The 22,641-nt window shown below is 48.9% G+C and overlaps 9 protein-coding genes across 13 annotated transcripts in view; 6 read left to right on the plus strand and 3 right to left on the minus strand.

Annotated features, from left to right (window-relative positions):
* TERG_08821 (uncharacterized protein) overlaps positions 1-859 on the plus strand; it is a gene marked incomplete at both ends in the record, with an annotated part of 2,298 nt that extends 1,439 nt beyond the window's left edge. Inside the window, one exon of the mRNA XM_047749011.1 lies at positions 30-859. Within this exon, the coding sequence (XP_047604263.1) occupies positions 30-859 (830 nt within the window). The remainder of the gene's footprint in view (positions 1-29) is intronic.
* Positions 860-1,068: 209 nt separating this feature from the next.
* On the minus strand, positions 1,069-1,589 carry TERG_04605 (uncharacterized protein; the record flags this gene model as incomplete). The annotated part of the gene is made up of 3 exons (XM_003235502.1): positions 1,069-1,247; positions 1,301-1,396; positions 1,493-1,589. The coding sequence occupies 3 exons, from the start codon at positions 1,587-1,589 to the stop codon at positions 1,069-1,071; spliced, it is 372 nt and encodes a 123-aa protein (XP_003235550.1).
* A 1,420-nt stretch (positions 1,590-3,009) lies between these two features.
* TERG_04606 (uncharacterized protein) lies at positions 3,010-5,533 on the plus strand (the record flags this gene model as incomplete). Its single annotated transcript, XM_003235503.1, has 5 exons — positions 3,010-3,272; positions 3,763-3,791; positions 3,924-4,146; positions 4,278-5,390; positions 5,497-5,533. The coding sequence occupies 5 exons, from the start codon at positions 3,010-3,012 to the stop codon at positions 5,531-5,533; spliced, it is 1,665 nt and encodes a 554-aa protein (XP_003235551.1).
* Positions 5,534-5,696: 163 nt separating this feature from the next.
* TERG_04607 (uncharacterized protein) lies at positions 5,697-6,671 on the minus strand (the record flags this gene model as incomplete). The annotated part of the gene is made up of 2 exons (XM_003235504.1): positions 5,697-5,717; positions 5,784-6,671. 2 exons carry the CDS (start codon positions 6,669-6,671, stop codon positions 5,697-5,699), a joined length of 909 nt encoding a protein of 302 aa, XP_003235552.1.
* A 275-nt stretch (positions 6,672-6,946) lies between these two features.
* On the plus strand, positions 6,947-9,903 carry TERG_04608 (uncharacterized protein). The gene is made up of 6 exons (XM_047748286.1): positions 6,947-7,267; positions 7,329-7,405; positions 7,482-7,527; positions 7,634-8,396; positions 8,496-8,747; positions 8,828-9,903. Exons 1-6 carry the CDS (start codon positions 7,128-7,130, stop codon positions 9,800-9,802), a joined length of 2,253 nt encoding a protein of 750 aa, XP_047604264.1. The 5' UTR covers positions 6,947-7,127; the 3' UTR covers positions 9,803-9,903.
* A 524-nt stretch (positions 9,904-10,427) lies between these two features.
* Positions 10,428-12,228, plus strand: TERG_04609 (uncharacterized protein). 2 transcript variants are annotated; one of them, XM_047749826.1, is made up of 2 exons: positions 10,428-11,902; positions 12,007-12,228. In XM_047749826.1, exon 1 carries the CDS (start codon positions 10,800-10,802, stop codon positions 11,898-11,900), a length of 1,101 nt encoding a protein of 366 aa, XP_047606342.1. In that variant the 5' UTR covers positions 10,428-10,799; the 3' UTR covers positions 11,901-11,902; positions 12,007-12,228. The 2 variants fall into 2 exon arrangements, with proteins under 2 accessions (XP_047606342.1, XP_003235554.1); XM_003235506.2 differs by having other exon boundaries at positions 10,428-12,228.
* A 137-nt stretch (positions 12,229-12,365) lies between these two features.
* TERG_04610 (uncharacterized protein) lies at positions 12,366-14,756 on the plus strand (the record flags this gene model as incomplete). The annotated part of the gene is made up of 3 exons (XM_003235507.2): positions 12,366-12,551; positions 12,701-14,040; positions 14,122-14,756. The coding sequence occupies exons 2-3, from the start codon at positions 13,869-13,871 to the stop codon at positions 14,754-14,756; spliced, it is 807 nt and encodes a 268-aa protein (XP_003235555.1). The 5' UTR covers positions 12,366-12,551; positions 12,701-13,868.
* Positions 14,757-16,801: 2,045 nt separating this feature from the next.
* TERG_04612 (branched-chain amino acid aminotransferase) lies at positions 16,802-18,910 on the minus strand. 4 transcript variants are annotated; one of them, XM_047748287.1, is made up of 4 exons: positions 18,504-18,910; positions 18,132-18,429; positions 17,307-18,005; positions 16,802-17,238 (listed from the first exon to the last, which is right to left on the minus strand). In XM_047748287.1, exons 1-4 carry the CDS (start codon positions 18,724-18,726, stop codon positions 17,226-17,228), a joined length of 1,233 nt encoding a protein of 410 aa, XP_047604265.1. In that variant the 5' UTR covers positions 18,727-18,910; the 3' UTR covers positions 16,802-17,225. The 4 variants fall into 4 exon arrangements, with proteins under 4 accessions (XP_047604265.1, XP_003235557.1, XP_047606343.1 ...); XM_003235509.2 differs by having other exon boundaries at positions 16,802-18,005; XM_047749827.1 differs by having other exon boundaries at positions 18,132-18,910.
* Positions 18,911-19,142: 232 nt separating this feature from the next.
* TERG_04613 (SCY1 protein kinase) lies at positions 19,143-22,629 on the plus strand. The gene has a single exon (XM_047748288.1). It carries the CDS (start codon positions 19,522-19,524, stop codon positions 21,004-21,006), a length of 1,485 nt encoding a protein of 494 aa, XP_047604266.1. The 5' UTR covers positions 19,143-19,521; the 3' UTR covers positions 21,007-22,629.
* The last annotated feature ends 12 nt before the right edge of the window (positions 22,630-22,641 follow it).

Genomic DNA, 22,641 nt, shown 5'->3' on the forward strand with positions numbered 1-22,641 from the left:
CCCGTTATATGCGAAACTCTCTGAAACAGAGAGAAGAATGAGAGAAGCCAGTGCCAAACAGCGTCAAAAGCTTGTCAAGAACAATCCTATGCTGCACGTCAGTCTTACCCGACTCTCTGTCCGCAACTTGACACGACACATTGATTCCAAAGCCCTCAAAGCACTTGCACGTGAGGCCGTGGTCGGTTTTGCAAAGGATGTCAAGAACGGCCTTCGTAAGCCAATATCCTGGGAAGAGTCTCGTCGAAGCGCTGCCTTGATGAAAGAGGCCGATTACCTGCGCAAGGCCCAGAAAAAGGGCATTGTTAAACAGGCAAAAGTTGTTTTCGAGGGCAAGGATGGCTCGAAGATGAGCGAAAAGTCTGGTGCGGGCAGGAGTAGGGGCTACGGCTTCATCGAATACGCTACCCACAGAAACAGTTTAATGGGGCTCAGATGGTTGAACGGCCATGCCATTGAGGCGTCTGCGTCTACACCCAATGCTGACCCGGCGGATAGAAAGAAGCGTCTCATTGTGGAATTTGCCCTTGAAAACGCCCAGGTTGTCAACCGAAGGCGAGAACGAGAAATGAATATCCGAAAAGCTGGTACAGAAGCTAACAGGGAGGAAGGCCCTCAGCGCGGTATAAAGCGCCGCCGTGATGAAAAGGATGAGAAGCAGAGCGAGAGGCCAAGGGCAGGCAAAGGCTCCAAGAGTAATTCCAAGGGGGCGAAGAATGGCAAAAGTCCAGCAGGAAAATGTGAACAGAAAGCTGGAAAGGCCCCAGAGAAGGTCTCGTCCACGGAGAAGAACAATGACATTGCTAAGCGGAATAGAATCATTGCTAGAAAGCGGATGCTAAGAAGGAACAGGAAATGAATATTGAACCTTTGCTGATATTTAGCGAGTGTTATGAGAGCGCTGTCTTATTCATATCAACCGGAAAAAAAAAAAAGGCATGTTTCGTCGTTATTTAGGATAGATATACAGTGGAAAAACCTATAGACTAGAATGTTTAATACCGTCATGTGCATTGCATAGAGCTGAACCAGGGAAGAAAAGGAGGAAGTTCATTAGAAATATAGATCCTATAGGTTAGTTGCTCCCGCAACCTTTCCTACGATGTTATATCTCTTGCTGAAGAACTTGTGCCAGTCTTCTAGGACGCCCTTTTCCTTGTCTCCCAGATCACTCCACTGGGGAACACAGTCCTCTGGCTTCAGGGAAGACTTTGCGAGGGCTCTGGAGGAATCCTTGCCAGCAAATACTACATATAACCATCAGTATATGAAGTTAATCACCGTCCCATCCAGTGCTCACCGTTATAGTTCCCTCCCTTAGCATATGCCGAGTTTCCAGAGACATCGAAGACGTCTCCCTTGATGGCAACGAGGATAGGACGGCTGGGATCAGAGCCTGGCGCGAATCAAACAAGAAGTCAGCGAAACGAGCGGCAATAATATATATATAGGCACAAATCAGGCGGCCTCAAGAAGATACTGGCTGGCTTACCGTCTGATTTTGCTAGGTCTGCGAGCGAGATAGGGTCGTTCTTTGGTGGGTTGAGGTTCGTGGCCACGGGAGACATGATGCTCTTTGGGTCAGCCATGTTAATCAGTGAGTATGTGAGTGCCTGTTCTTCTTCTTCTTCTTCTTCTTCTTCTTCTTCTTTTCCCTTTAGATGGCTATCAAAAGTTGTTCTCCGGACGGCGTTGAAATGGTTGAATATTAGGCGATGTTCAGCTTCCGAGGTTGAAGTTTGGCGGGGAGCAGAAGCAATAGTTAGAAGCCCCGCATCGTCATCATCATAATCACCAACAATAACCACTGTCAGGCGCTCTAACAGCCTCTCTGTTACTCTACTTGTCGATCGTCATCGTCGCCACTATGAACAACTCTTTGCTAGGGAATAGCATGGAGAGGGCAAACCAGATACCATACACTCCATCCGCAGCTATCTGTGTTTTAGTCTGAGGCTCCGGACGTTACAGAGGGGAGTGGTTGCTGTTATTTGACTATCGCTATGACTTGATATCTACACCTACTACACTTCGGTAACAATGCTCGAAGGGCCATACTAGCTGGCTACTTGTGCTATGCTAACAGCTTCATCTAGGTAAAAATGGCCCCTGGTATCGTCATCCTTGGACGAAAGACCCCCGGGTTGGAGGTATCACAAGGCAGACATCAGTCTATATTCCATGGATTCCGGCCTAAATAGCGGCCTGACGATCAAAATTCTCATATAATGATCAAGACACAGTCTGCCCATGCAGCCGACTTCTCCAGGATCAAGCCTGGTGAGCTGTTCTCTTCTGATTCCTTGTCGCCATTAGTTTAAGGTTCAGCCCGTCCTCACAGCAATGCAACACCACGAACTGACCAATACCTCCTTTGCCATTGACAAACCAACAACAGAGAGAGGCTACCATTGCTGTCTGCTCGCAATAATGCATTGTTTCGTTTCTTGACCGCGGCTTAGCGCCCAAGGTCAAGGGGATAAACACCTTTTTTCAAATGGGACCCCTCAAACGCTATGGGTCCGTCGGCCACATGCAAGGGCTCGGCCAAAGGTAACTAATTAAGTAACTAAGCAAGTGTGCCTGAGTTAGCTGAGGGTGGCAAAGCCGATAGCCTTTTTCCCATGTTAAGCTCTGCTTGCCGTGAGAGGAAAATCCCTGATTCTCCTCGTTTTTACTGGGTTGATGTGTGCTTGCTTTGTGGACGCAACATTTTTCACAGCTCTTTCCCGAGGTGGATCTCACGGGTCAAATTATCTCTTTGACTTGCTGCATTACTCTCCAAGAGACTGGGCTGCATGGGTATGCAGCAATATTTTTTTTTTTTTTTTTATCACCGGGCCATGGACTTCCCTTAGTCTATTATTTGTTTCGTTTAAATATAATAACTATATGAAGCTCCACTTGTGCGTCGTTGAGCTTTATGATCATTCTCTCTCCCAAGTTTCCCTATAACTCCGTCTTATTCTTGCCTTGAGCCTCCCGCAGATAGTCTGCGACGTAGGCACTATGGGGGCCATGTCCCGGCGAAAGGAGTCCGCGGAGAGAAGGGAAAAGGGCCCTGATGAACCTCCCGCATATGGGCAACGTGTCGACGAAGAAGTCCCAGGGCCGGAAAAGATCAGTGCTGACCACACCCACCGCAATCTCAAGGCTCGACATATTCAATTGATAGGAATCGGAGGGACTATCGGCACTGCTCTTTTTGTTCAAATCGGCAAGGGTTTGCTTAGCGGTGGGCCTGCAAGTCTATTTATCGCGTTTTCTTGGTGGTATGTTTCCCCAGCACTGTGCATCCCTCTACACCCCCTACATACACCTTTGGACGACGTTGTTTCTACTCTGTTCGTTGACAAGACACATTCCCTGTACTCTGTCTGCTGTGCCTTTTGTGAGATCTATACCCATTCAAAGACATCGAAATATGTATGGAGACAGATGGTGCTTCTCCCTCTGTGCTGGGTGCAATACCTCGAACGGAACACCAGGAATGACCGCCATCTTCTATGGGAATAGCATTGCATGGGAACAATTAGCTATGACTATGTGAACCTGAACATTCTTGGTTCATTGAACATGTCTTCAGAGACTTCTAGCCATTTTCGAGGACGAAAACATTGCCCACCATGACTTCCCTTAATTCCTTATTTGCGTCCGATTTTATCTCCTGCGCATTGTTGCTCTTCTTCTTTTCCTTTCTCTTTTCTTTCCTTTTTTTTTTTTTTTTATCATGGAAACGTTTGACTCTTATACGGTTAATAGGTGCACTTTCATCTTGGCCATTACTATGTGTAAGAACCCTCGGAAACTACTATCAGCCATCCTGTTCGACAATGTCACAAGCCTGCCCTCTTCTGCCAACAAGCACCCATGCCCCCATGCAGCATGTAAATAGCTAATTCTCTACCCTTGGGATTCTGTAGGCACGGCGGAAATGGTAACGTATTTACCTATATCTTCGCCCTTCGTGAGATTTGCAGGCCGTTTCGTTGATGAGGCTTTCGGAGTTGCCGTTGGATGGAACTTCTTCATCTTCGAGGCCGCCCTGGTTCCCTTCGAGATCGTGGCTTGCAATTTCATCATTCATTATTGGAGCGATGCTGTGCCGGCCGCAGCCATCATAACCATTGTCATAGTTCTTTATGCGTACGTGCACAGTCCCGTTGTTGCTTTATGCGTATATCGATTAAACCCCTTCCCCCCCCCCCCCCCCCCCCCCCCCCCCCCCTTCCTTCCCTCAAGGTACGAAGGTTACTGACAACTCCTTGATCGACCAGAGCGTTCAATGTCTTTGCTGTCCAATGGTATGGAGAGTCAGAATTCTGGCTATCACTAGGAAAGGTCGTACTCATCGTCGGTGTGCTATGCTATACATTTGTCACCATGATTGGCGGGAACCCCTTAGGGGATCGATATGGGTTTCGATACTGGAGGGATCCTGGAGCGTTCACTACTACTTACAAGACAGGCAGCCTTGGTCTATGGCTAGGATTTCTCCAGTGTTTGATCCTCGCTAGTTTTACAATTGCAGGACCTGACTATGTCTCCATGGCAGCTGGGGAGGCAGAAAACCCGAGGGTGTCGATGCCAAAGGCTTACAAGGCTGTGTTCTACAGACTGACTGCATTCTTCATGCTCGGGAGCCTGGCCATTGGTGTGAATGTGCCTTTCAACGACAAGACGATGCAAGATGCATTTCTTAAGGATCTACCAGGTGCCACTGCATCGCCGTATGTCATCTCCATGCGCAGACTGCAGATCCGTGTACTTCCAGACATTGTCAATGCCATGGTCCTGTCTGCAGCTTTCAGTGCCGGAAACAGCTACGTCTACTGTGCCAGCCGGTGCCTCTATGGCCTAGCTCTCGAAGGCAAAGCACCTCGCATCTTCACCCGCTGCGCGAAGAACGGGGTTCCTATCTACTGTGTGGGCATTGTACTGCTCATTGCACTGTTGAGCTTCCTACAAGTATCAAACAGCGCCTCTGTCGTACTGCAGTGGTTCGTCAACCTCGTCACGGCATCGCAGCTGCTCAACTTCTCCGCCATAACATTCACGTATATGCGGTTCTACAAGGCACTGAAGGCACAGGGTATCTCGAGAGATTCACTGCCGTTCAAGAGTCGATTCCAGCCTTATCTTTCATATTATGCCTTTATTGGTCCTTTTGTCATGGTTTTTGTTGGGGGATACCCGGTGTTCTTGCCCGGAAATTGGAGCCTACCAACTTTCCTCTTCTCCTATACAATGATTGCTGTATGCCCATTGATATTCTTGGGATGGAAGTGGTTCAAGCGCACCAAGTTTTTGAAGCCTGAGGAGGTAGATTTGATTGATGGCGTGGAGGAAATCGAGGTGTATACTCGGAACTATGTACCGACGCCTCCAGGGTAAGACGCTTTTTTTTTTTTTTTTTTTTTTTTTTTTTTTCCGTTGATGTGCTCTAGTTCTCGATGTGGATGTGGTACATGAGTTTCTAATGACTTTGACTCATAGGAACCTGTTTGAGAAGATTTTGAACTTCATATTTTAAAAGGAGATACCCCCTCTTTTTTCCGGTCCGGCTAACTGACGCTTTCTGTCGATTGTAAAGGGCCGGTATATTGTATAGCGAATAGACCCAATTTACAATGCATATTCTTATCCTCGCTGCATAGCAAAAATTAGATTTTCGTTTTCTTTTCCTTTGTTTGGCTTCACCGGAACCACCAGTTGACCTGTTGGAGGTTAGATATTAACCATTGGTTTCAGTTTATATTGCATGTGTTTTTTGGTATACTGACGGAAGCAGTGATTCCCTGACCAACACCCTTGATACTATGCCACCATCCGGTCGGGATGAAAAGAGCGTCCCCTGGCTGGAGAATGGTATCATATCCGACGATGCCCTGAGTTGTGCCCGGCATGTGTTCGTTATTATTGTCCCAGACGGCGCGGTCCAAGAGCTGGCGCTCTGCCCCTTTCATCATCTCATCACCTCTGATGGCCGAGCTGTGGCCATGTCCTGCTCGAGCCGAGTCTAGTGTTTCCCTGACTTGAGCAAACACCCCATGTCCGACATCTGGAGCTAGCAGCCTGACATGTTTTGAGCCGGCCAGCTGCACGAACAGGTTCGGGTTTGGGTCGCGGTGCAGAGGAGTGTAAGTCGGAGCCAGCCCAATCCATATATTGGTATCGTAGATGTCTCCCTTGCCGGCCTGCATGACATATGAGGGAGTCGGGAAGTCATCCCGAAGCGAGCCCGGTAGATCCAGGAGCTGGCATTGAGCGAGGTATAGCCGTGGCCCGTCCTGTGGTTCTGCGGCCGACGTCGACTGTACCGACCGCGTCCACTGGAGAAACAGGCTCAACGGCCGGTGAGCCCGCTCGAAGACGATCCCATCCTGTCCGCCGGGTATAGTCAGCTCCAATGGCACGTAGCAGTCGCCGTGCTGCTCGAGATAGGCGTAGTTGAGGCCGGGATTCGACGCCGGTGCGGAGGAAGCACCAGCACCAGCAACAGGAGGAGGACGAGGGTCAAACCACCGGGAGACAGCGCGGTAGTTTCGGAAAAGGCCTCGAGGCAGGACGACCGGCAGCTGGGCCTTGAAGCAGGACTCACGGAAGAGCGCAACGCAGTCCGTGGCCAGCGTGTCAAGGGCGAGATACCGAAGCGAAGCAGCGCCCGTCATCGCCGCAGCAAAGGAAGAAGAGGAGATATGCAGCCACCCGACGATCGTGACCGCGCACCAGGACTCCGCGCTCTGTGCAATCGATATATAATAATAATTAAGGCAGCTCCAGCACCAGCACCAGCACCACCAGCTTGCTCGGGTCTGCGGACGAGCAGCAGCCCAGCAGCAGCCAGCGACGAATAGCTCGGGCCCAGGCAGCTCCAGCCAAGCGACTAAGGGACGCCGCCCCTCGCTCGCCGGGAGGACGCTGCCAGCCCATCGCACTTTTCCCCTTTGCTTGTTGCTTTAAGGCGAGCGCCGAGCTGCCATCACTAAACGTTTACCCCAGATTGCTGCTGCTCTCTCTCTCCGGCCAGCGAGACGGACGGACTCGCTGCATATGGCCAGTCCTGGGATGCGCTGGACCTGACTAGTGAGATAGCCTGTCTGGGACAAGGAAGACACGCTCGCACGATGTCCTCGAAATCTCCTACCGACGGTCAGACGCCCACCGCGACGACGACGGCAACGACGGACGATGGGAAGCGCAAGGCAGAGCCTGCCACGGGCACGCAGACGCGGGCGAAGAGGAACAGATACATCTCACTAGCATGGTGCGTCTGATCCATCCTGTTTATCTGTTTCTGGTCAAGCAGCTAACCTGGTGGTGCAAAGCAACGAGTGCAAGAGGCGCAAGATCAAGTGCAACGGCCAGGTGCCCTGCCAGCGCTGCGGACATCTATCTCTCGAGTGTACTTTTCTATACCCGCCCTCCCAGAGCTGGTTTCGGTCTATGAAAGAGACGGGAGGGATGCTAACGGGCTGCAGGTCTCTATTCACCGAACTGCTGTCAAAGCAATTTCAAGGATTCCGAGTAGGCTCGCTCAGTACATCTTATAATGTAGTATTTTTTTTTCCTTCATTTTTATCTAAGATTGCCCTCGAATTTCGTGCTGATACATACGTCCTCGGTGCTGTAGGGAGTTCCGGTCCATGAAAGATCGTATCGAGCGGCTTCAGGAGCAGGTCAACACCCTGTTTGAGAGCATTAATGGCCTCCATCGACAGACCGAGTCGCCCGCGGTGGACAACGCCTCCCAGCTAAGCCGTGAGGCGTCGAGGTCGACATCCTGGCACCAGCCCACGTTCGAGACGCAGAATATCCTGATACCAAAGCCGAGGACGAAACATCTCCGGTTCCATGGGCCTACTAGCACCGCGTTCAATTTCGCCGTGGCCAAATCCAGTCTCCAGACCATGGGCATCACCCATATAGATGACGGCTCACAGGAGATATACAATGCACAAGACGCCACGCCCACACAGACACCACCATACCATTCGTCTGCGCTATATGCGAACTCGCTAACGTCAAACAAGGACCCGTTGTTCGCAATCAAGCGGGAGGAGGCCATTCGGTTGTGTAGAGTCTACGAGGAAGAAATAGGGCAGATGTACCCCATGTTCGATGTGGAAAAGATGATCACGCAGACAAACCTCCTTTTCGCCTTCCTAGAAGCCGCTGACCGGAATGTCTGTACGGGACGGTCCAGGACCAGTGCTGATTGTCTGAATGATGACGATACTGCGATCCTGAAGATAGTACTGGCCATCACGCTTCTCCTTGAAGGGAACGGACAGAGCGAGCTAGGCACTCGGCTGTACATCAGTATCAAAGACAAGATAGAGACCAACCTTTGGGAGCAGGGAGACTTGAAGATGATTAAGCTCCTAGCCCTTGTCGTTAGTACTTTTTTTTTTTTTTTTTTTTTTTTTTTTTTTTTTTTTTGAATGCGTTCCCCCTATCTCGCCCCCTATTCCAATATTAACTCTCAAACACAGGCTACCTATCACTTTCACACGGACGATGAAGTCCTGGCGTATCGGATGGTTGGACTTGCTGCTCGAATGTGCATTGAAATGGGACTACATCGACGGGATGCCGTCTTGAAAATGTTCCACTCCCCTGAGGATATCACCACCGTTTATCGAATTTTTTGGTCTGTATACACCTTGGACAAACGATGGGCCTTTGGAACCGGCCTTCCCTTTGTCATACAGGATGAAGATATCGATCCATGCTTACCCGAGCCAGTGAGTTAACCTGTCCTTTTTCTCTCGACCCTCCGAGTAAGTTCAATCCGAGTGACTAACTGTAAAATAACCCGATCAAGGACGAGGGTGTCCCTTACTTAAGGGCCATGGTTCATTACTGCCGCATCGCTTCCAAAGTATGGTACTCCGGCTTTGGGTCAAAGGCCGACCTGACCATCAAAAAGGACAGGATGGGCTACCTTGACTATCAGATCGTCGAGTGGATGAAACACATCCCAGATCCCCTCAACTTTTATTCGGTTGATAACTCCCGCAATTCGGAAGGCGTCAACCGTAGTGTACAACGGCTACGCTACGTTTTATATATCCGAGGAAATCATATGAGGATACTTATATACCGACCGGTGTTGCACTCTGCGACTAGCATCATTGAGAATATGGCATATGCTCAGACAGTGGTGGAAATTGCAAAAGATACCATTCGTGTCTTGAGTGAACTCAACCGGACAACCGACATCTACCGTTCACAGCAGATCTTCTTCAATTATTTCCTTGTTGGAGCTCTTGTCGTTCTCTTCCTTGCCATATCTCACGCCCCAGTCAAGTTCAACCGCCAGCTAACCGAAGAATTTCACATGGCTCTCAACCTTGTCAAGGGATTCAGCACCAAGTCTTATATATCCAAGCGGCTATGGAAAATGATCAAGGGGCTGCGTGAAGTCGGGGAAAGGCTCGGCCTGCTACCCCATACTTTACCTACAGAGTCGGCAGACCCCCATTCCACAGCGGCTGTAGCCATGGCTGGGCTTGCAGGGCATTCGGTTGATGGGATCTCACCCTACGGAACACACCAACACACGAATGGAGAACTAGGGAGCAGCCCGATGAACGGCGTGCAAATGAGCAATGAGCTTACTTATCTGTTTGAAGCGATTGAAAATTATAATGGGTACATCACAACTACTTCGGCGTCTGATGGGATGAACGGAGGAGGCTTTACTGGCGCTGATCATACCTTACCCAGCGCCGGAGAGACGATACCCGTGCTGGGAAACGAAGGGGAGTTTTCAAGGATTATACAGGACCTCTTCTGATGACCTGACAGGTGGAAGGTACTTTTCTTGTGTTGATTATGTTTAGGTGTACACATCTCACTGCCACACAGAGCCAGATGGCAATTTATCTTTAAAAAGAGAAAAAAAAAAAAAAAAAAGGCTACCCTCAATATCACTAGACCTTAATGCACACCCTCCGCCGTTACTCTCTACTACATCTACCAGCTACCAGTATCGCAGCATATCAATATCAAATAAGATATGGTCGACTTCTTCTGTTTCTGCTTTAGGAGTGCTTACTCATCACATCACATGACGACCCAGACCTTCGAAAAGCGAAAACAAAAAGTTGAAAGGAAAAACATTAAGAAATCAATCAATCAGCGAGGAATTCGTGAAGCCGACGCTCTGCTTCCTCTCTCGCGACGGACGTTCGACCGTTGTTGCCGCGAATCTGCCGTACCGTGAACCTCCAGGCCGCCTGTCTCTCGCTACCGCACGCTCTCGCATCGGCCACAGAAAGCATCGAGATCCCTGTCGCAACCAGCTCAACCGCTCGTTATCGATACTTACCACAAATAAGCCTCCATTTATCCCACCATCCTTTACGAGTTCGGCCTCTATCCGTCTTCCCGGTGCCGGAACATTGTTCTATATAGCTTCGCTTGCTAGTAAGGGGCCCGGCGACCACGCTCTACTTGCGACTTGCAATCGGAAAAACGGACCTGACGGTGGGGGGTTTTTGCGAAGATCAACAAAAGTCACTTCCCTATCACTCTGCATGATGATGGTCGTTTCTCCCTAGAGCTTTCGCTGTGACCTTTACATCCCTTCTCACGCTGCCATTATCCTGAAATCCCACCTTCGCGTGCAAGGAGCAACCGCTCTCAGTTTGAATAATAATAATATTATTGCTACTACCTCACCTTCACAACACCCGGTCACCCCTTCTCATAACCACGCAATATATCTATCAAATAGGTACCCTTTGACCCTTAACCTCTACTGCCATCTTTTTAAAACCGCGTTTACTACCATGTCTTTAATATCGGACGGGGCGGGCGAGACATGGATCTCATCATACTGCTCGTTAATGGGCCATGAATATTTTGCAGAGGTCTCTGAAGAATTCATCGAAGACGACTTCAACCTGACCGGATTGGGAGCTCTAGTACCACGGTATAAGGAGGCTCTAGAGCTTATTTTGGATGTGGAGCCTGATTCGGACGAGGACGATGAAGAGGACGAAGACGAATATGAGGAGGACGAGGATATCGTCCTGGGAGATGAACGGTCTCCAGACTACAAGAAGTCCGAAAGGAGACACAATCGTGTTGCAAGCGACTTGAGCGTTATCGAAAGCTCCGGGGAACTGCTATACGGGCTAATTCATCAACGCTACATAACCTCTCGGCAGGGGATGCAGCAGATGTTCGAAAAATACCAGCTGCAGCATTTTGGATCCTGTCCACGAGTCCTCTGCGGCGGGTGCAAGGTTCTACCAGTTGGCCGTTCAGATATTCCTGGGAGAGACACAGTGAAGCTATACTGCCCCAGCTGTCAGGATATCTATACTCCTCCCAACAGCAGATTCCAGTCCGTTGACGGAGCCTTTTTTGGCACAACTTTCGGGTGTTTATTCTTCATGACCTTTCCAGAGCTTGATGTTGCAGCCAAGGCGGAGTCCGGTGCTAGTGCTTTGGCTGGAGGAGCCAATGCAAGACGTACTTCTCTCAACAGCCCATCAGGGTCCACCATTTCACAGCCTCCAAACCAGCCGATCCAACTCAATGGTTTCAATGTATCCAACATCGCTCCAGGTCTAGGTGCTGGCAAAATATACGAGCCCCGGATATACGGTTTCAAGGTGTCAGAGCGTGCCAAATCTGGACCAAGGATGAAGTGGCTGAGGATGAAACCAGAAGACATCAACGAACTAGACGAAACGACAATATACCATTCTGGGCGCGCAGGAAATGGTCCGGGCTGTGACGAAAATGAAGAAGACCAAGAAGATAGAGACGCAACCCTGAACGTCATCAACCAACGTAAGAAGGCACCAATCCGTCGACGGAGGGTAGTCGCACCGAATGGCACGGATCCGATGGACACGAACGGAGACAAGGCGAGTAAATAGAAGTAAGTTTATTTTCCCTGAAAGCATCCTTTTATTGCTTGTTATTATCATCAACAAAATAATACCTTTTTAACATGGACTCCATGCTAATTTATATTTTTTACAGGCAGAAATATCCCCTGGCCTCCTCTTGGCGAATCATCACCGTTTGAACCCGTTCCCTTTGTGGAGACTGGTAGTTGCTTATTTTTCATCACTTCCAATTTTATTTGATACGCGTTCACGCATTGAGAGAGGAGTTATATGTGTTCAATGCTGCTTTTATGACCATGTCAAATATGCACGGTATAGGACAGGTGAATATATCAAGAGATGGGAGGGAAAAAACGGGAAAAAAAAAAAAAAAAAAAACCGAAAATACGGAAACATAGTACAAGCATGTAATTGCAGACGAGGCCGTCAGCTCGCCTACATCTTTTATCTTCCACTAATCCCTATCCTTCCACTTCTTCCACTAACTACTCTCCCTATCCTTCCACTTAATCTATCGACAATAGCATCTGCCCCCTAAAGGCGGCCCGTCTTCTCCATGCCAGTCCAAGCTGGCTATCTGACTTGCTTCTTTAAATAGTGCACACCACGAACGAAATGAGCTATATCTTCGGATATGCTACTTACGAATCGGCTTGTAGCCTAGACTGGAGTCATGATGTGTGGTTGTATCAATCTCCCTCCCTTCTGCTTTTTATCTCGGCCCCTAGGAGGCAACGCGCCAGCAAGAACAAGTGCATCGACCAACTACTTCACGCCCTGCGCACCCCGTCCAGCCATAGTATTAATATTTCTCCGATTTGGGATAGAATTCTGCAAGACAGAGTCGACGTCTGCCTGTGTGTTCCACAGCTCGTGAAACGACCAAATGCGAGGTCGAAGAGCAAGGGTGCTGTGGACTGCAAAAATAAATAAATAAAATAAAAATAAAACGAGAAAATATCGATCAGGAGAAAAGGCCTTGAGGGTGGAAAAAGCCTCCGCCATAATGTTTTACATGCATCTCCATTTAATGCTGGATGCCGGCCAGGGCGGTTGGGAAAACGAGGAATTGCGGCTTACAGCAAGGCATCCTGCTTGGATGGTTGGGGGGATGAGGCTGGTTTTTGGTGATATAGGCACGCCTGAAGAAAAGGCTGCCAGCTTTTGCTACCCGTATTTGTTGATATTAAACCTACCGTCAAGGTGGCTCAGCACCGCAATACAGCTATTCGTCCTGATATTGAGGGTTGGCCCTCGTTGGCCCACGAGCAAGTGGTAATTAGTTAGTTTCATGCATCTACATGGAAACTGGTTAACACAGCTTGGGGGTGAACTAACTTATCCAGAAAGCCAGCAGGGGCACTCTGTAGGCCGGCCAGTTGGTTGATACACTAACTGCCCCGGCCGTGTAGTTAACTAGTTAGTTTACCAAATGACCAACTGCCTGGTTAGCTAGAGTTAACTGATTGATCGCTGAATAACTGGACGGCGAGCCAGATCTTTGGACCCTGCAACAGTTCCCACGCATGTCCGCGGATCTTCTGAGGGAGATATCAGCCTCTACCCATTCCGGCTGGCCATGGATAGGACAAGGCTTCTCTCTTGGTTCGCCTTCTTGGTCATGATTGACTCGGGGCGGTCTTCCCGTTGAGCAGGATGTTCAGCCTTCCGGCTAACCTTTCAGTTTTTTTTTATTTGCTCGACCAGGGTGCTCCGTATACATCTGCTTGATGCCTCTAGATCTATATATAGGATCGCCATTGATCATCTGGAGTCGGCCCATATGTACATGTAGGTATATATATTCCTTGGCCGATCCTCTGTCCCAACATCCTATGAAACCAGATATTCACAATTGCTATTACTCCGTACACTACTCGTTCACATCGTCCCAAGCATCATTGCCCAGTAGCCCATCCTGTTAGCCAGCTGGTTACAGACCCAGATAACCAACTAGCCACTCAAAGAACGGCCGTTCAGCGTTGGGATACCACCATGGCCGACTACCAAAACAACCAACCACCTCACTGTCAGGAATCATATGTATCAAAGTTCTCCGTCAGGAGTGCATTTAGTCCCCATGCCCACCCGAACGAGGATTGGGCGAAGATATCCGATCTTGCGGAGAGACGTCGGATCCAGAACAGAATCGCTCAACGGAACTACCGTGAGACCTCTCTCTTCCGTCAATATCAACACATTTGATTTGAATAACTAGGTTGATTTTTGCTAACGGGCCTAACCACAGGCAAGAAGCTAAAGAAGAGGCAAGAGGACCAACTCAGGCAGACAACCTCTTCTCCCGAACACTCGCCTGACGAGAGCAGTTCGGTCAGGGATGACCCCTACGCAGCTGAATCTGAGAACATCGAACAACACACAGCCCGGTCACTGAAGCCTGTTCTACGGCCGAGACTATCGTCAAACTCGCCCCATACCAACTTTCAACTGACGCAGGAATCACCACCGGCTCTGTATTCTCAGTCGTATGAAAGCGTCAGCTCTATATCCTCGGCTCCCATGGTCACGTATTCTCCCTATAGCACGTATTCAGATGGCTCTATATCTGCGTCATACTCCTGTGCTCCTCTACCAGGGGTGATACCGGATATCTATGGTGTCCAGGGCCAGCGGCTGGGGATCGATGGTCCAGAGCCTTCAATATCGCCCCCATACTTTGTATCCCCCAGACCAGAAAGATACTGCGGCATTGACGTGGATTACCTCTCCTCGTCCGATCTGGCAGTCACTTCCACTGCAACCATCGCGGCAACCATGTCTCCATACATGAAGATGTCGGGCCCGATGTACCATTACGACTACTCAGACTTGTACCCAATTTCTACCGCCCCGGGGAGCAGCTCAATGTCGCAACGATACTAAGTCTTTTGAGAAGCACTGGTGTCACTTTGTAATGCCGTTATGAGCAGCCTTGTTGTTAATTTTTTTTTTTTTTTTTTTTAACGGATTGGGTCATCGGTGTCTACCAGGCAGAGAGCTGCTGGCCACCATGAAGATATGTTTTTTTTCGTCAATTCTTCTTCCAATTTTTTTTTTTTTTTTTTTTTTTTTTTTTTTTTTTTTTTTTTTTGGGGCTCCATCTTTGCCTAGCTTGTACATAGTTACATAACCCCAGTATAGAAGAAGTTCACATTGAAACTCTGTCTCCGGCCCATACGCAGCGATCACGAGGATCAACCTTCGGATCAAGAAACTCAGCAGCCAAGCAGCTCACTTGTTAGATCATGTCGTTGTATTGATACCCGAAAGCTAAAGTTGAGCGCGGGCCGATGTGTACCACCAACCAGGAACAGCATCCGGGCGGGAGAACTGGGTTTTTGCGAACACCAAGGCTAAGTAAGCATTGCGGTCCAGATTCAAGCTAATTAAAGCTGTAGCCAAGATGAGACGATGCAGACGAAGGGTTCAGGCTACAGGATGTTGTGGTGATTGAAACGCCACAAAGGCGCATGTTTTCGAAAGTTTGGCACGTAATCACCCATTCAATACCACCCTCCAACGTCATCAGGGCCATCGTCACTTGGAGATAAACTACCTTACGGCGCACACAGCTACCAGCCCGGAAAAAAAAGGGTGCTCGAGCTGCTTCATGGGTGGCATTGACCCAGCAAAGCCAGCACTTCCCCGAAGCAGACGCCAGTACCTCCTGCTCCTTGCTTGACTCCAACAGCAACACCTGCAACTTCCCCCAAGGTGAGCTTGTAAAAGCACTATTTTAGTCTCATGTGATTCAATCCAGGTGGTTCGTGCTGACTAGGAACTATCAGGGATGTTCCAAGTACCCTGGAGTTGGTTTACATGACTTTCTCGTATATATAATCGCCTCGACCATACAAACCATGAAAGCTCCCACTGAAAGCCGAAGGCTTGGAGTACTTTATGGGGTGATTTGAAGAAACGAAAAGTGCTGACGGGGATTATGTCCGGTTGACCTGGCCCAGAACCGATATGATAGCGCGGTTGTATCGAGGTTGAAGCGAAGGGTTCCCTTGCAGCAATCGTCACTTCTATTCGACCAAACATGATAGCGAAAAGTGAATATGAGTTTGAGAATACGAAACCCGGCTCCTCCAGTTCCGCACTTGTACTCCATATACATGGTGGAGGTACCAATATTGACTTTGATGGGTTTTACCTCGTTATGGAAACTTGAAACTTCACTTCGATGGAGATGCGGTGAGATCCCCTGGGTACCCGCTAGCGAGCTCTTTCCATTGAATCCCGCTCCATCAGGCGTCATATAAAACAGGGGTGCGGAACCAGTTGACCCATCGGCGGCAACACGTATGCCCGTCCTGAGGATGTCGTGACTTATCGACAACTAGGTATTCCTTCCGCGTTTCATCGGCTCCCTTCCACAGTGTGACAGACAGACTTCTGATGCACGCACAGCTAGGAACATCGTATCCAAGGTGCACAAAATAGCCAGACTGACCGTCAAAACACTGGCCACTGATTCGCTGACTTATGCTTAGTTTGAATGAGCTTGATTCGCCGCGCATGAATGGTGAGTGTCTTCAGCAGAATTGGTCGTGACAATAGTATTTTTATGCATATCTTTAATTTATCTAAAAATAGACCTGGAGCCGCCTGGTTGGTTAACGATTTCATCCGTTGGTTGGAGCAGAGTCAAGATGCTAAAAATAGCAACGCCTCCCCAGAAACCTTGGCGCGCTAGTTAGTTAACAAGCTAATTAGGCAGTCAGCCATTCATGGGCGTCGGCTTCCGGCCTGCTACAGATCTCATCTTCAGGGATGGCCAGCGACAGGCCACTCAGGTTGAAGGCAAAGGCGCCAACGTGGCAGACTTGTTCGTATACTTGTCTGGTATCCTTGGATAACACACCGAGGACTCCGAAGAGTTTTTTGGAGGGCCGTCAAGAATTGAGCCTGAACCCCCACGCACGAGACATCAAAACTGACCCCGAACGGCATGTTGCTTCGAGCTTCGTCTCATTAAAGGCGTGTGAGCTTCGGAAACTCCGTTGGGACCGGCTACGGATAATATATTGCGATTGCAAACTTGACTGACAGGGACCAAATCATTGTATGCGTACTGCTGTGTTATTCGTTAGACTATTTTTATCGACTGTCTATCCGTACCGACTGGCTGTAACTGAGTCTGAAATATCCCTCCCGTAAAGCAACAAGAAATCAAATCGCCTAACTACTTAGATATCTATCCCATCTGTCTATATGACGGGAAATCTATTTGCAATACGCCGTAGCTCATAAGGAAGAACGAGAAAAGAAGAAAGCACGCTAAGCCGCGGATCTTATTCCCCGCTTAAAGGTGACAGGCACTGGTAGCCGTAGCCTAGAGGAGGCTTTTTACACTTTGACACTACAATCGTATGAGTTAGTTTCATCGTCAAGGCCCTATGGGGAAGAGTTTCAGGAATATATAGTTACCTCCATTCGTGCTCAACCTCACCATACTGGATTTCCTCAATCCAGTTCTTCATCTCAAGGGCGACCTGGCCAGCCTCCTCATTCGGCTTCAAGCCACACTCGATCTTTTGTCCTTTCCAGCTGATATCACGGACAGGGCTGACAATGGCAGCGGTGCCAGCACCGAAGACCTCGATGAGTCTGCCATCCTTTGCCGCCTGAGAAATTTCCTTCATAGTGACTTTGCGCTCAGACACACCCCAGCCTCTTGGGACAAGTCTCTCCCTTGCCAAAGCCAGGACAGAGTCTCTGGTCACACCTTCAAGGATAGTTCCATCCAATGGAGGGGTCAAAAGCTCGCTTTTGCCAGTTTCCTTGTTCTTCATGGCGATGAACAAATTCATAGTACCGACTTCGGTGACATACTCTTCCTCACCGAAGAGCCAGAGATTCTGCTGGAAACCACGAGTTCCAGCTTCCATCTGTGGGACAATGCAAGGGGCATAGTTTGCACCGAGTTTCTTGTCACCGACACCACCTGGCCATGCACGAACAGCATAGTCAGTGGCTTCAAGAGAAACTGCCTTGAAGCCGGTGGGGTAGTATGGGCCAACAGGGCTGGCAATTACAAAAAGAAGAGCGGAACCGGGAGCAGCAACTCCGAGAGACTCCTGCGTTCCAATAACGGTTGGTCTCAGGTAGAGAGAGTAGCCCCGCTCGCTGGCAGAGTTGACCAGGTTAGCAGGGAAACCATACATAGGGCGTGGAAACTCAAAAGTTAAAAAAGAGACGTAACAAAAAACCCAAAAAAAAAACCAAAGAAAAAAAAAAAAAAAAAGGACATACCTTGGGATGAATCTACCGTCCAGCTTGACAAGGTCACCGATGAGTTTCGTCATAATTTCGGGGTCAAAGGTTGGAAGTGCAATGCGCTGGGTTGACTTGTTCAGTCTGGCCATGTTTTTGTCAGGTCTGAACAAGCGAATAGAGCCATCTTTCGCTTTATAGGCCTTCATACCCTCAAAGCACTCAAACGCATAATGGAAGACAGAGGCGGACGGAGCCAGACTCAAATTCTGGTATGGCATGATTTTTGGAGTAAGCCATCCATCTTTGGTGTTCCATTTCACCTGAAGCATATGATCTAGGGTATGCTGGTCAGTATTGGGTTCGATAACTCATGCCGGGTATAGCTTCGGCTAGAATTGGGCGAAATACCGGTGAAGGTGGCTCCAAATACCAGGTCCTTGTTCTGCTGCAGCGGCTTGGGAGATTCAGACTTTGTGATGGTGAGCTTTGAGTAGTCAATGCCGGGGAGGCCATCACTGCGCGAGCGGCTGGCACTGTAGTTTCTCTGATATCTGCCGAACCTGGTCGTGACAGGGCTTTTAGGGGTGGTCATTGCGCTGAGAGTTCGGTTTAACGGGACGAATGACTTCATAATTGCAAGGATAAACCAGAATTCAACAGAATCAATCAAAAAGGAGAAGACAGATCTTCGTGGGATTCAATGGTTCATATATGTTCAACAGGAATAAGTGACTCACGTAATCTTGCACGTCTCAGGATGAAATCATTATTGAGAGGCGAGAGCAGGAGAAACGGACGCTTAACCGCGGTCGTTTCGCTTGCGGCCCCCTATGCGCCAATCGGATCACGGGATCGCGGCTTGCTGACCGGCTGTCGGGTGGGTCTCTCGGCCTTTTATTTTTCCTTCTTCCGGCCGAGACACTGGACGGTCACGTGTAAGGTCACGTGGAGGTTTCAGGTTTTGCGAGAGGCCGAAAGGGGAAGATCGGACGGCGCGGCGGCTGGCGAGACGGCCAGGGAGCATCTCAGCCCAGCTTTCACCAGCAGACACGGACAGCCTTAGTATACGGAGTATACAGTGCCAGGTTTCAGGGGGTGAGGACCAGCGTTCTCGGCGTTTATGAAGAAACATTTGTTCTGGCCCTATCAATTGACTTTTGAGGAGTTGTGTTGCCTGGATTATCATCGCGCTAACTATCGCGTCAACGTTCAAACTTGATGCCCAAGGGGGACCTCACATCATAGTTAGTTACCCACTCCCATCCCGGACCCAAGAGGTGCGATATCTGCTTTGCAGGTGCTAGAGTAGATACTTGATGCAAGATACCCCGGGGAGTTTTGATAACTAGTAATACCAACATGTTCCTGGGGAGCCAGCTTTACTTGATGCGACATTCAGCGTGAATCACCAGTTGGACTATTCACCATGTTCTCGTCAGCTTTGAAGTCATTCTCATCGAACATATCGAATAACTACCAGTATTCACCCAATCCTTCGTTCATTTCCGGTGCTTGGAAGGTCTATGACGGCAAGAACAAGAACTCTGGAAAAGCTGTCTCCATATTCATATTTGACCGGAAGTCCTTGGATCCTCGGGCTGGAGGGCTGGTTTCCCGGTCAAATGCTACCTCGATAAAGAAGGCCCATGAAGAAGTCGTCGAGAGGCTGAAGCGGGAGGCTGCCAACCTTGCCCGCCTGAGACATCCGTCCATTCTTCAGATAATTGAACCGGTGGAAGATACGAGAAATGGCGGCTTGATATTTGCCACAGAAGCGGTCACAGCATCGCTCTCTGGCCTTCTACAGGAAAAAACTGACCAGGAACTCTCCAGTCGTGTTGGAGGGAGAGTCAGTCGGCACATGATTGAAGAGGCTGACGGATCAAGAAGGAGGCGGGATCTCGAGATTGACGAGCTTGAGATTCAAAAGGGACTTCTTCAGATTGGCAAGGGTCTAGAGTTCCTGCATGAGTCTGCCAAAATCGTGCACGGAAATCTCACTCCCGACGCCATTTACATAAACGCAAAGTCAGATTGGAAGATATCTGGCCTATCCTTTGCCGGGCCTTCAAATCCCGATTCACAATCGCCACTACCGTCCCTTGCATTATCGGAAGCCTTGTATTATGACCCCCGGCTGCCCAGGTCTGTACAGCTTGATTTGGACTATACCTCTCCTGACTTTGTTATGGACTCCAATGTCTCTTCGTCAGCAGATCTCTTCTCTCTTGGGCTTATAATAGTGGCCCTCTTCAACTCCCCCCATACCTCTCCCCTGAAAACTAATAACAGTACGAATACATATAAAAAACTACTTAGCTCCTCTTCTACCATCCCTTCCCAATCAAATTACTTCCTCTCTTCCGGACCAATACCAAAGGACCTCGCAAACCATGTCCTGCCAAAGCTTATCACCCGGCGACCAGCCCAACGGATGAATGCCAGTGAATTCCAGCAATCTCAATACTTTGATAACGTTCTCGTTTCCACCATCCGATTCTTGGACACTTTCCCGGCCAAAACACAAAATGAAAAGTCACAGTTTATGAGGGGGCTATCAAGAATTTTGCCGGAGTTCCCAACTTCGGTACTAGAGCGCAAGGTTCTAGGAGCATTGCTTGAGGAAAGCAAAGATAGGGAATTACTGCCGCTTATTCTTCAGAATGTGTTCAAAATCCTTTTACGGGTCCCGTCAAGCCAAAGACTAGTTCCTGATAAAGTTCTTCCCCGTCTGAAGGAAATATTTCTCCCGCCTAGTGGTAAGGGTGCTTTGCAAGAAAGAGATACAAGCAAAGATGCCGGGCTTATGGTTCTCTTGGAGAACACGCAAGTCCTTGTTGACAACTGCTCTGGCAAAGTTTTCAAAGATGGTTCGTCACTCATTTCACCAGAATTACCTGTTTTCATTTGACTGACGCTTATCATAGAAGTGATACCACTGATACTTCTTGGATTGGATTCACCAACGCACTCATTAGTAGATGCATCTATGAAGTGTCTACCAATAATGCTTCCGGTGCTTGATTATACAACGGTCAAAGACTCAATATTTCCCCCCATAGCGTCTGTATTTGCCAGAACTAGCAGTCTTGCAATCAAAATCCGGGGTTTGGAGGCATTTTGCGTTCTCTGCGGTGGCTCATCGAAGCCCAGCAGCCGGTCGACAGACGACGACCTTTCAGGAATTATCACAGACACCCAGACAGCAGCCAAGTCAAGCTCTAACTCTATTCTTGACAAATATACCATCCAGGAGAAGCTTATTCCATTGCTAAAGGCAATCAAGACTAAAGAACCAGCGGTAATGATTGCCACCCTGAATGTCTTTAAACAGGTAGGGCACATAGTCGATATAGAATTCGCAGCACTCGAAGTCCTTCCAATCCTCTGGAGTTTTGCACTTGGTCCGCTTCTCAATGTCCAGCAATTTTCCTCTTTCATGGAATTTATAAAATCGCTGTCATCAAAGATTGAGCGAGAGCAGACAAAGAAGCTGCAACAACTATCATCAGGTGGTGATGCGGGAGGGTTTTCTAAGAATTCGGCACTCCAAACCGGGAGGATGTCTCCTTTGAATAACGGGGGAGAAGCTGGCGGCGACAAAACCGACTTCGAGCGCCTTGTGCTAGGCAAAAACAAGGCGTCATCCCCCTCCATAGACTCTTGGGATGATTGGGGTGATTCGCCTGCTACCATGGCTCAGACTGCTACGAAGACAGAAACTGTGCCTCAATTCTCATGGTCTAGTGGGAGCACTGCTGCTGCTGCTGCTGCTGCTACGGCACGACACGGAAACGGTGGACTAGCCAAACTGAACGCAAACATGCGATCAATCACACCCGACACGACTATTAACTCGTTCCCGACGCTGCAGCCAGGTCATAAGAGCAACACTTCATCACTCTCTTCAATGGCCACCCTCCAGCCTCTCTCTCCCAAAGCTCCTCAGGGCAGCATGATGATGATGGGAAACAACAGCTTCGGTGCGCAGCAGGGTTCTAGCCAGTTTAATTCTTCTAGCACTAACTCCTTCAACATTCCTACCATCGGTGGCAGGCCGGTTAACAGTGGCAGCTTATTATGGCAGAGCCAAGGTCAGATGAATACCATGGCGCCCTTATCTCCGTATACCATCGCTCCGCCTCCTCAGAGCAACAACCAATTCCAACGGAGTCATTCGGCTACCTCAGCTAACACCACGTCGGCCTTTTCTAATCTATCCTCCTCACCTCCGGCTGCCACCTCCAACCAGCAGCAAAAGCAGGGGCTGGATAAGTATGATAGTTTGCTCTAGACTCGAGCGCATTCAATACCTTTGAGAACATAGCTTTATGACGAAAAAATTACTTCCATGATTAGAGAATTCTATACCTGCTATCTCCCGTAACATGAATCCTCGTGTATAACTAGAACCAACTCTCCTGAAGTTAGCGAGCTACATAAATAACCAGTTAACTAAGGAGCTCATTAGTTAGTTATCGATAAGAAAGTCCATGAGATGCCGTATTTAATAAATAGCTATTCAGTGAAAATCTGCCGGCGGAAA

This window comes from Trichophyton rubrum, assembly GCF_000151425.1.
Source record: "Trichophyton rubrum CBS 118892 genomic scaffold supercont2.4, whole genome shotgun sequence".
Classification (NCBI taxonomy): domain Eukaryota; kingdom Fungi; phylum Ascomycota; class Eurotiomycetes; order Onygenales; family Arthrodermataceae; genus Trichophyton; species Trichophyton rubrum.